Here is a 10,603-nt window from a genome sequence, read left to right as displayed (position 1 = left end):
CAAATATTTGTGATTGAGTGTTGGTATTTTATTTTTTGATTGTCAAAAAAGCCCTGAATATTTTTTAGCATTCACATGTGAGCTTATAATTAAATGTGGAGCAATAAATGAGAAGTTTAAATATAGGTCATTGGAAATATTGCTATTCCTATTGCATTGGCAACAAGTTCAAGATAATGTGCCCACATATTTAAGATGCTTTTCAATCAGACAGCATATTTTGCAATAGGAGAGAGTGTACTGTGCAACACAGAAAGTACCTAGGGAGGTTGATGGTGAGCCTGAGAAAAAGGAATCATAGTTAATCACACAGTTAGCTTGGTTAATCAAATTAAAATTTTTGTTCCATGTAGCCTTTAGTTTAGTTCAGTTCAGTGTGTTTATTGACAGCGCTGGCACATGGAGAGTCACTTCCCAAAGACGTGCAAAAAATCACAGGCTCCAACTCTCTATTTATCTAAGAAAGTCTTACATATTCATATAATTTCCCAAAATGCCTAATACATATTCATTACCTTACCCGGCCATGATTTACATCTTAGCCTTAACTAATAATTAACTATTCCTCATTACTTCCACTCTCCTTGCTATCTTCTTCCTCCTAACTAAATCTAGCTAAAATCTTAACTCAGTTTCTTTAAAGTCTTGATTAATTTCCCTCCTTTTTCTATAGAGTTAGTAAATTCTTTTACTAGTACACATATTCTTTCTCATCTAAACAAGTCATACCGTAAGTATCTTTCCAGGCTATATCATATGCTCTTAACAATGAAGTCAAAACTGCTACTTGTCATAGCATATTCCAAATACGTATTGCAATGGACAAAATTAAGCTTATGCCAACTAAAATAAGCAAAAAAATAATCGGATGGATTAGGATATTAAGTATACCAGTTGCCTCCAGTGACCATCCAAAAAGTACATCCCACCAATGATGACTTACTTCTCGCTTTATTCTTTGCAGAACCCTACTAATTTCTTTTGCATAATGATGAACAGTTATTAAAACTTTCTCTCCATTCTCTTTAATTTCTTTCAAGATCTCACTCAGATCTTGATGTTTTATTACCTGCTTTACCAAGGAAAGGTTCATGCCAATGGGTGCAGGTAATAAATTGTGATACAGATACATTGTGTAGTTGGCCTTTATCAATTGGTGGGAGACAACTGGTACTGAATATGTGAAATCACATCCTACAATGTTAACAAAATTACAAATTAAAAAGTTGGAGTGATTTCTAACAGACAAATACCTGTTTCCATTGTCTATCTTTACTGAGGCATAGGCAGTTCTCAGGCATACAGCCCTGACCAGTGTGTATAAGCACAGTTTTCTGAATAGCGTCTGGATGGATCTCAAGGTGGCATACACCCTGTTCAGTATTTAAACATATGTCTTAGGCATCAGTGGTATTATTTTCACCGATGAATCCCTGCTGTTCTCAAGTAACACAGGATTCTACATTTACAATTTGCCATTTCTTCCCTGCCATCCTGGCCCATGCCCGATGTTCAAAGGGGTAAGGTACTGCCTTCTCACTATTTAATCCTAATGCCACAATAGGGTGGCATTATAGGTGGAATAACAGATTGGCTCTATGTATACTTAGTACAAAGGCAGTGGCTACCCTAGTAATGGGGTCATAAGTAAAATTTACTATGATCCACCAAGACTGCAGCTTTCTTTCTAAACCCGTAGCATTATCCCACACAACTTTTTGGATTTAAAATGGGAAAATGCCTTCACTTCCTTCTCTTAAAACTAAAGTGATTGTTGACTGCATCCACAGCTGTGCTTGTATACAACTAAAAGCTAAAGACACATTATATTGAGCCATATTAAGTGCCTTTGTGGTCATGGACTTCAGCTTCCTTTAAATTTGATAGGACTTTTGAAACTTGCCACTGGTCAGCCCCTAATGCCAATAAAGATGACTGCAAAGGCTCCCTTATTTTTGCCAAACCATTAGTTGCAGTGGCCAGTTAATGAATATTAATTTCAATTTCTGAATATTTCTGAATATTCATTTCAATTTCATTCAAAACCCCTAGTCCTGTACCTATTATTCCAGTCAGATCTCTTTGTATCCTGCCTTTAAAATGAGCTTGCTTCTGCAACCATGTTGTATAGCCTTCAAAGGTTCTTTTTAAAAAAGGAGAACAAGCTTGTTGAATCTTTGAAATGTTGATCTGCATCAACAGTTAACATGCTTGAGGGACCATTCTGAGTTAAAGAGCAGTTGTTGCTCTCCCACATTTCTTATTACATATGGTATGATTTCACAGACTTTGGGTTTAGGTAGCATGGTTGAGGCTCGGGTGCTTGTGGCCAGTTTGGTGGTTGTTGTGGTTTTGGTAGATATGGCATCTATTGTAAATTTGAATGAGAGCCCCATAGTACTCTGGCCCCAAATGCACAGCTTGTGTTAGTATAAAATTATGCCAGCACTCCAATTTGTTGGGATAATTATTACATACTCCGCCTGCCGGAGCAGATGAAGCATAAATTTCTCTTCTTTTCTCATGGATAGTTGTGGACGTGACAGCCTGGTCAGAGTGAGAAAGCTAGATAAGTTTTCCCAGAATTGGCCTGGGAGAATTTAGGGAGCTGGAGATAAACAATGATAGCTTATTATTAAAACCAACCTTCAGGTGTTGTTTTCCTAATATCTGTTTTCTTGTTATTCTCATAAGATTGTTTATAAATGAGCATCTTGTTAATTAGCCAAACAGGTGAAATGTATTGATTAAATGACCAATCAGGCCTACCTATATTGGAACAGTGTATAAAAGGAGCAGTCTGAAGTAAAGATGCGTGCTTATGCCACTCAGCCTTCTGACTGTCTTTTTGTCATTTCTTACTAAACAGTGACAGGTAGTCCCATTGATCATTTGGCACTCCGTTCTTTGATGACCTCTCCTATAACTCCTCAAAGTGTCCAACCTACCTGCCATCTTGACCTTTCATACTGGCACTCAAGCTTTTCATACACCCAGTCCCCATGCATGACTACAGTTGATAGGTTCAGATTTTGATAACAGAATAGTCTCCCATATAAGCAGTAACCCGATTAAAAGCTTTGGACCAAGGCCATTCAGCATTGTTCTTAGCAGAGGTACTTTCCTGAATTATTGCTACGGCTGTAAACAAAACTATTGTTCCTGACTGCAATGTACTCATTTTGCCTGAGTAAGTTTTAGTTTCAGTTCATTATCACCTGGTGTCACTTTCTAAGGTTCTTCAGGAGCCTTTTTCACTTAGGTATGGTGAATCCAGATGTTTTGTTCTTTGATTTTGAGTGCACTAAAGGTGGTAAGGAGCACCTGGAATAGTCCTTCCAACTGTGGCTCCAAAGTTTTTCTACAAAAGACTGCAGCTTAATCTCCAGGTTTTATGTCATGTACTGGCTCATCTAATTCTCTGCTTTGAGCCCCAGCCACATTTTTCGATTTATCTGAGCTGTTTGTTTAGGGCCACCATGTATCTGTGTAGGGTTTCTTCCCTTACTTGGGTCAGTGTTCCCTCTCCACCCCATATGGCCTTCCATACAGCATTTCAAAAGGACTTAATTTCTCTGTTGTCCTAGGATTAGTCCAAATTTGCAGTAATGCTAATGGAAGAGCCTGAGGCCAGGGTAATTTTGCTTCTTGCCACTTGACTAAGGGTGATATGGAGTGTGAAGTTCCCAGTCTATGCCTAAGTAGCGGCTAATTTGCTGCACAATTTTTGAAATAAAATGTGGCAGGGGGAACTCCAAAGCATGGTATTATTTTTTGTAACAATTCTTTGGTTATTCGCACTTTGGCAGTTCTGGTGGGGAAGGCTTCTGGCCACCCTGAAAAGGTATCTGTTAATACCAATAAATAAATATCAGTATTCCCCCTTCCTGGGAAGTTCTGAAAAATCCATTTGCCACTGTTGATCTGGCCTTTTCCAATTTGTCCAAGGTTTGGTTTGGGGATATTTTTGGGATTAGTTTGGAGGCAAAGACTACATTGTCAGGTCACTTGAATAACCGTACTTTGTAAATTTCTGGCCAGAATACTGTCTGTTAAATAGTTACATAAAGCATCAACTCCCTACTGTGTTTTCTGATGTTCCTCTTTAACTAATGACCATAATAAATAGGAGGGAATAACAAGCTTTCCTTTTCCTTCCTCTGTAACAGCCCACTCTTCCTGGTTATAATTTCCTTTCTCATTTTTAATAAGCCTCTTGTCTTTCTTATTATAGTTTGGCTTACCTTCTAAGGAAATTAGTCCATCTGGGATTAAGCCTGCCTCAATGGGTATCTGTGAGAGACAGTCTGGAGTTCCCCTCATTTGCCTCACAGCCATTGCAAGGACAGAGACTGGGACCCTGAGGACCCTGATCAGAATTCTGGCCTGCCTGAGGTGGATTCACACCAAAATCCTGAGGCCCCTGAGCAGAGTTCTGGCCTGCCAAGTGATTGTTTGCAGATGTATTTGCTGCTATGGTACCTTGCTTCTGGCAGGGCCTGCCAAGGGGCCACGTGCTCTATATGCTTGCACCTGCTTCGTGACAATAGCCCAGCAATCTTCCCACCTTTTGGCCAGATGAACTTGCTGGGGCAACTTTGGTGGTCCCCCCGCCATGGAAAGTCCTTCATCTGCTTCACCACCACTATGACAAACAGAGACTGAAGCCCCCTCCCAAGGACTGAGACTGAGACCCTGTAATTCTGATACAGGGGGTGCTGGCCTGACTGGAGTGAGCCAAGTATTGCCTGCAGGTGTGTTCGCTGGACCAAGAAAAGCAATGGGTCCCGCTCACTGCTGAGAACATGGACTATCTGTACCTGTTCCCCCCTTGATGGCTTCAATACCCTTATTCTTCATTGTATCTGTTCCCCCTCAGCAATTTCAACAGACTTATTCTTTGTTATCTGCTCCCCCCTTATGCAAAGGGCTATAATAGGCCTCTTAGTTAACCAGGACTTTTGAGATCTCCCTGTCGTGACTAGGCGAACTCCATCTACTGGATCATGAGGACTTCGTCTCTACGTTTGGTACCTATACCCATTCTCTCTCTCTTTCTCTATTCTTTTCCTTTTTCCTAATTCCTTTAATGCATTTGCTGTGGTCATTCAAAAATAGGTGCATTTGTTTGATTGATACTGCAATCCCCTTCTGTGTTGCTTTTGCACTCTGAGATCAGCTAAAGAACTATCACAACCTCCATCTGTATGAGTGGATCGTGACAGTATCTCACCTTTAGCTGCTTCTTTCAACTCTCTTTCCACCAGCTCATTCCCTTCTTCCAATTCAGAGCTCACTTTCTAGTGGGCCTTGATATGCATGATGGCTGCCTTCTCAGGCAGCTGAACTGCTTCCAACAGTTTTATTATCTCTTGTGCATGTTTAATACTTTCCCCTTGTGAATTCAACAGTCCTCTTTCTTTCCAAATCACTCAGTGGGCATGCACAACCCCAAATGCATACCTTAAGTCTGTATAAATATTGATTTATCTTCCTCTTGCCAGTTCTAAAGCACAGGTTAAAACAATTATTTCAGCCTTTTGTGCAGAGGTGTGTGTTGATAGTGGTCCAGACTCTATTACCTCTCTGCAAGTGGTGACAGCATGCCAAGCATGTCTTTTTCCACTGATGACATTAACTGCTCCCATCAGTGAGCCAGGTCTCGGCGTTATTGAGGGGGTGTCCTTCAAATCCAACGGCTGGAGTAGGTGGCCTCAATAGTTTCCAGGCAATCATGGATCTCTGGATCTCTTGTGCTGGACAATGCTCTTTTCCTGACCAGAGATGGGGCAACTGAGAAGCATTTTAAAAACTTTTATTCCATTTTCAGTCTCATAAGAAGGCTAAGAGAATACAGATGTTATAATTCACGCCATCACAAACAGAAGCCAACTATTTCCTAATTACAATACACTTTAGGCATCTCTTGGCCCATCAGCTTTTTGCCACGCCATGCTGTAGATGCCTTACAGCCACTCATCTGAAACTACCCTCGTGGGTCCCACTACACTGCATCTTTCATAGTTCTATTTCTCCAAAGTATCTAGTCTTATTTGCAAGGCCATCTTTTAAAACTTTTATCCATTTCTCTCTCAACAATATCTGTCCTATTCCATGGCATTTCTAAGTCAGCATTTCTTGTCTCAAAGTTTGCACATGGATGCATACAGTGTCGGCCTTCTGTCAGGCCTTGAGAACTCTCTACAAATCCATTGCCCACACATGGTCAGAGAGAAATCTGGGGAGAAATCCTGGAATTTTGGGAAAAATCTTGAAATTCTGGGAAAAAACCCCAAAATCTGGGATCATACTGGGAGTGACTGGGGCTGTACTGGGTTTGTAGTGACATCATAGTGGGATCATACTGCCATGCCATGGCAAACTGTAATCACATTGATGGAGACTGGGATCATACTGGGAGTGAGTAGGAGCCTACGGGAGGCACTTGAGACAATTTCAGGAGCAAATGGGATGTACTGGGAGTGACTGGGATTATGCTGAGGGTGACTGGGAGCAGCTGTGAGAAAGTGGGATCATGCTAGGAGCAACTCGGAGGGACTGGCTACATGCTGGGGGTGATTGAAAACATCTGGGCTTATAGAGGGATTGACTAGGATCATGCTGGAAGTGACAGGGATCATATTGGCAGTGAGTGCCACTACACTGAGCCTGACTAGGAGTGGTTGGGAGCAAATGGGATCATACTGGAAGGAACTGGGAGGGACTGGGAACATGTTAGAGGGAACTGGGGTACACTGGGAGATACTGGGAGTGACTGGAACAAAAGTGAGGATAAAAGAGAGCAACTGGAACCATGTGGAGCACAGTCAGTTCGTATTGGAAGTGATTGGGAGGACATGGCGGCCATATTTGGATCATACTGGAAATTACTGGGCTCCCACGGGAAGCAACTGAGATTCTGCAGGGAGTGAGAAGAAGTGATGAGGATCATACTGGGAATGCCAGGGAAACTGGAAGCACATGGAGGAACCAACTGGGCTCACACTGGAGCAGCCACTGCCAGCCCTGGGACCCCCAAAAACACCTCCTAGGGACCCCTGATGTCCCTCAAGGGCCATCTGCGGCTCGGCTTTGGAGCCCTGCCAGCTGCAAACATCCCCCCAAAAAACCCCAAACCCAGGCACCCCCTGGGATTTTGGGCCGAGCTCCCCCTGCCCGGGCACCTGCAAAATGGGGGGCGATGGTCCCGGGGCTGCGGCGACTCCAGGGAGCACCAGGGCCACGCGATTCCTTCTCTCCCCTTTGGCTGCTGCTTCCTGCTGTCACACTGCCTCTTCCTCCCTCCCTCCTCCTCCTCCCCACCCCGTTCCCGAAGGCTGAACCCTGAGGGGAAATGGGGCAAGGAAAGGGCGGGAACTCTGAGGGGACACTCTGGGAGGCGGTGCTCTGCAAACAGAACTGACTGAAAATGAACAGGAAAGAAATCACTAACTCTGAAAGTTTTGTTTGCTATCAAATACATCCCACCTACCCAGCCCCACACAATTCCTATCCCACCACTTCAAATCAGGATCCCACTTCTCCCAATCTCCTCCCAACTCGGTCTCACCCTGGAGGCTGTGGAAACAAATGAGTTTGAAGTGGGATTGAATTTTTTTTGAGGTGGGAACAAGCAATTTGAGGTGGGACTGAGCCATTATGGGTAAAAATTCAGTTGTTTTCAGTGGGATTTGAGTGGTTATGAGGTGACAGATCAATCCCTCTTGGCTTTTGGACTGCAGAGAGATGGAAAAGAGAAAAAAAATAAGGCCAAACCAAAAGAATAAGAAGCCAGGTGTGTTCCCAACATGGATCACAGGGAATGTGGCTCACCAGGGCTCTGCCAAACGTGGGTCCTCCATTGGGGGATGGAGCTGGAGCAGCGCACGAAGCTCTTCCCGCACTCGGGGCACTCGCAGGGCTTCCCTTACCAGTGGTTCTGTTGGTGTCTGGTCAAGTGAGAGCTGCAGGAGAAGCTCTTCCCACACTGGGGACACTCATAGGGCCTCTCCCCAGTGTGGATGCGCTGGTGCCTGATTAGGTTGAAGTTGTTCTTGAATCCCTTCCTGCAGTTGGGACAGCGGAAGGGCCTCTCCCCTGTGTGAATCTGATAGTGCCGGAGGAGATGGGAGCTGGTCTTAAACCCCTTCCCACACTCAGAACACTCATAGGGCCTCTCCCCGGTGTGGTTCTTTTGGTGGACAATCAGGCTGGAATTCTGCCTGAAGCTCATCCCACATTCCCCACACTCGTAGGGTCTCCCCCCAGTGTGGATCACCTGGTGGTAGATCAGCCTGGAGCGCTGGCTGAAGCTTTTCCCACACTCCCCACACTCGTAGGGCCGTTCCCCACTGTGGGTCCTCTGGTGCTGGATCAGGCTGGAGCGCTGGCTGAACCTCATCCCACATTGCCCACACTCATGGGGCCGTTCCCCGGTGTGGATCCTCTGGTGGCAGATCAGGTTGGCTTTCTGACTGAAGCTCTTCCCACACTCCCCACACTCATAGGGTCTCTCCCCAGTGTGGGTCCTCTGGTGTCTGATCAGGCTGGAGCTCCACCTGAAGCTCTTCCCACACTCCTTGCACGTGTGGGGCTTCTCCCCATCATGGAGCTGCTCATGGAGCACCAGCTCCGAGCTCTGGCTCCATCTCCAGCCGCCTTCCTGGCCCAGGCTGGCTCTTTCCCCCTCACATCCCCGCCATCTGCGTTTGCAGCCCCTCCTCGTGCTGCATCTCCAGGGCTTTTCCGCCCCGATGGGTTCCTGCGCTGTGGAGCCGCTCAAAACGGCCTCTTCCACCAGGTTCTCCTGCAGGGATTTGTCCTCCCTGCTCTCCGTCCTCCACTCCTGCTCTGGGGGAGGAAGGACAAGGACAGGATGGGATTTGCCTCTGTGCCACAGGCAAGGGCAAGGAGATCCCCCCAGGGCTGTGCTGCAGCCAGGGGCTGTGCTGGGCTGGGAGATGGAAGAGCACAGAGGGGGAAAGGGGCACTGACTTCATCCTCACCTGCCTGGGTGTCCAGGGGCATTTTCCTCTCCCTCACAGCCTCCCAAGGGCTGGAAATGGGAAATCCTGGTTTGGAGATAACAAGGGATGAGCACGTTGAGTTTGAAGGTCCCTCTGCCCAAGTCCATCTCTACAAGTCACCGGCCATCTGGGCTCCAGAAAAACCTCCCAAACACCAAGATTCAGCCCTGAAAAAGACTCCCAGGAGTTCCCCGTCCCTGGTCCCTCCCCTGTGGTGTTCGGGGGTTCCACCCTGTCCCAGCTGCTGGGGTCACGCTTGCATTGGGGGTCCCCCTTCTCCTGGGTGCCCGCCCTGCCCAGGTTGGTGGCAGTCCCAGCAATCCCAAAAGCTCCCCCCTCTTCGCTCTCCCCATTTCGGGATGCTGGGGCTTTTTGGGCTCCCGGGCTCCCTTCTCCCCTCATTCTCTGCTCTGGGCTGCAGCAGCTCCAAGGAGTCCCCCCTGCCCCTCTCCAGGCTCTTGAGGCTCCCGCCAGTGGTGGCGCTCCCCCTCTCTGGGCTCCCCAATTTGGGCTCCCGGGCTCCCTTCTCCCCTCATTCTCTGCTCTGGGCTGCAGCGGCTCCAAGGAGTCCCCCCTGCCCCTCTCCAGGCTCTTGAGGCTCCCGCCAATGGTGGCGCTCCCCCTCTCTGGGCTCCCCACTTTGGGCTCCTGGGGGACACAGGGCTCTGCTCCTCCAGGCTGCCTCTGCCGGCAGCCGCCACCGCCACCCCCCGATGTCCCCCCGAGGGGCCTTTTCTGCTCAGCCTTGGACTTCTTCATTCTTCAAACATCCCCCCAAAAAAACCAACTGGGAGCAACTGGGAGTGACTGGCTGCATGCTGAGAGTGATTGGAAATATCTGGGCTTATACTGGGATCAACTGGGATCATACTGGCAGAGAGTGCCACTACACTGATGCTGACCGGGAGCAAATGGGATCATATTGGAAGGAACAGGGAGTGACTGGGAACATGCTGGAGGGAACCGGGGTACACTGGGACATACTGGGAGTGACTGGAACAAAAGTGAATATGAAAGAGAGCAACTGGAACCATGTGGAGCACAACTGGTTCATACCGGCAGGGACTGGGAGCACACTGGCCTCATCTTTGGATCATACTGGGAGGGACTGGACTAACACTGGGAGTGTCTGAGAGCGACTGGGAACATACCCTGCACATCATCCCCCATACTGGGCCTGATGGGAGCACACTGGGAGCACACTGGGAGCAAATGGCATCATACTGGGACTGACTGGGTTGATCTAGGAAGCAACTGGAACCATGCTGGAGGGAGCTGGGACCATACTGGGAGAGACTGGAAGAAACTGGGATTACACTGGGACCACACTGGGAGGGCTGGCATGTGACTGAGATCAAACTGGAGCTTACTGGGATCATATTGGGGTTGAAAGGGAGTGACTGGGATCACACTTTGGGCTACTGGGAGCAGCTGAGAGAAACTGGGATGATGCTGCAAGCAAACTGGAGGAACTGGGAAGGACTGGATGCATGCTGGAGGCAACTGGGATATACTGGGCATGACTGGGGGATCATACTGGGATAACTGACACCTTACTGGGGCCACTGGCAGTGCCT

The 10,603-nt window shown here is 47.1% G+C and overlaps 1 protein-coding gene across 1 annotated transcript; it reads right to left on the bottom strand.

Moving 5' to 3' along the window:
• Positions 1-7,612: 7,612 nt before the first annotated feature.
• On the bottom strand, positions 7,613-10,196 carry LOC139603951 (zinc finger protein 154-like). Its single transcript, XM_071454948.1, has 3 exons — positions 10,178-10,196; positions 9,006-9,071; positions 7,613-8,850 (listed from the first exon to the last, which is right to left on the bottom strand). Exons 1-3 carry the CDS (start codon positions 10,194-10,196, stop codon positions 7,928-7,930), a joined length of 1,008 nt encoding a protein of 335 aa, XP_071311049.1. The 3' UTR covers positions 7,613-7,927.
• Between the last annotated feature and the right edge of the window lie 407 nt (positions 10,197-10,603).

Source organism: Agelaius tricolor, unplaced genomic scaffold (assembly GCF_023055355.1).
Source record: "Agelaius tricolor isolate 1412-34295 unplaced genomic scaffold, bAgeTri1.0.p SCAF_42, whole genome shotgun sequence".
In the NCBI taxonomy this organism is placed as follows: domain Eukaryota; kingdom Metazoa; phylum Chordata; class Aves; order Passeriformes; family Icteridae; genus Agelaius; species Agelaius tricolor.
Note: the sequence above shows the minus strand (reverse complement) of the source record. Positions and strands in the feature narration are given on the sequence as shown.

What these genes read in the sequence shown, in the direction of transcription:
- LOC139603951 (XM_071454948.1), bottom strand. An exon ending in GCCCCTGGACACCCAGGCAG is followed by an intron (nt 8,851 to 9,005) that starts GTGAGGATGAAG and finishes TTCCTCCCCCAG; the next exon opens with AGCAGGAGTGGAGGACGGAG.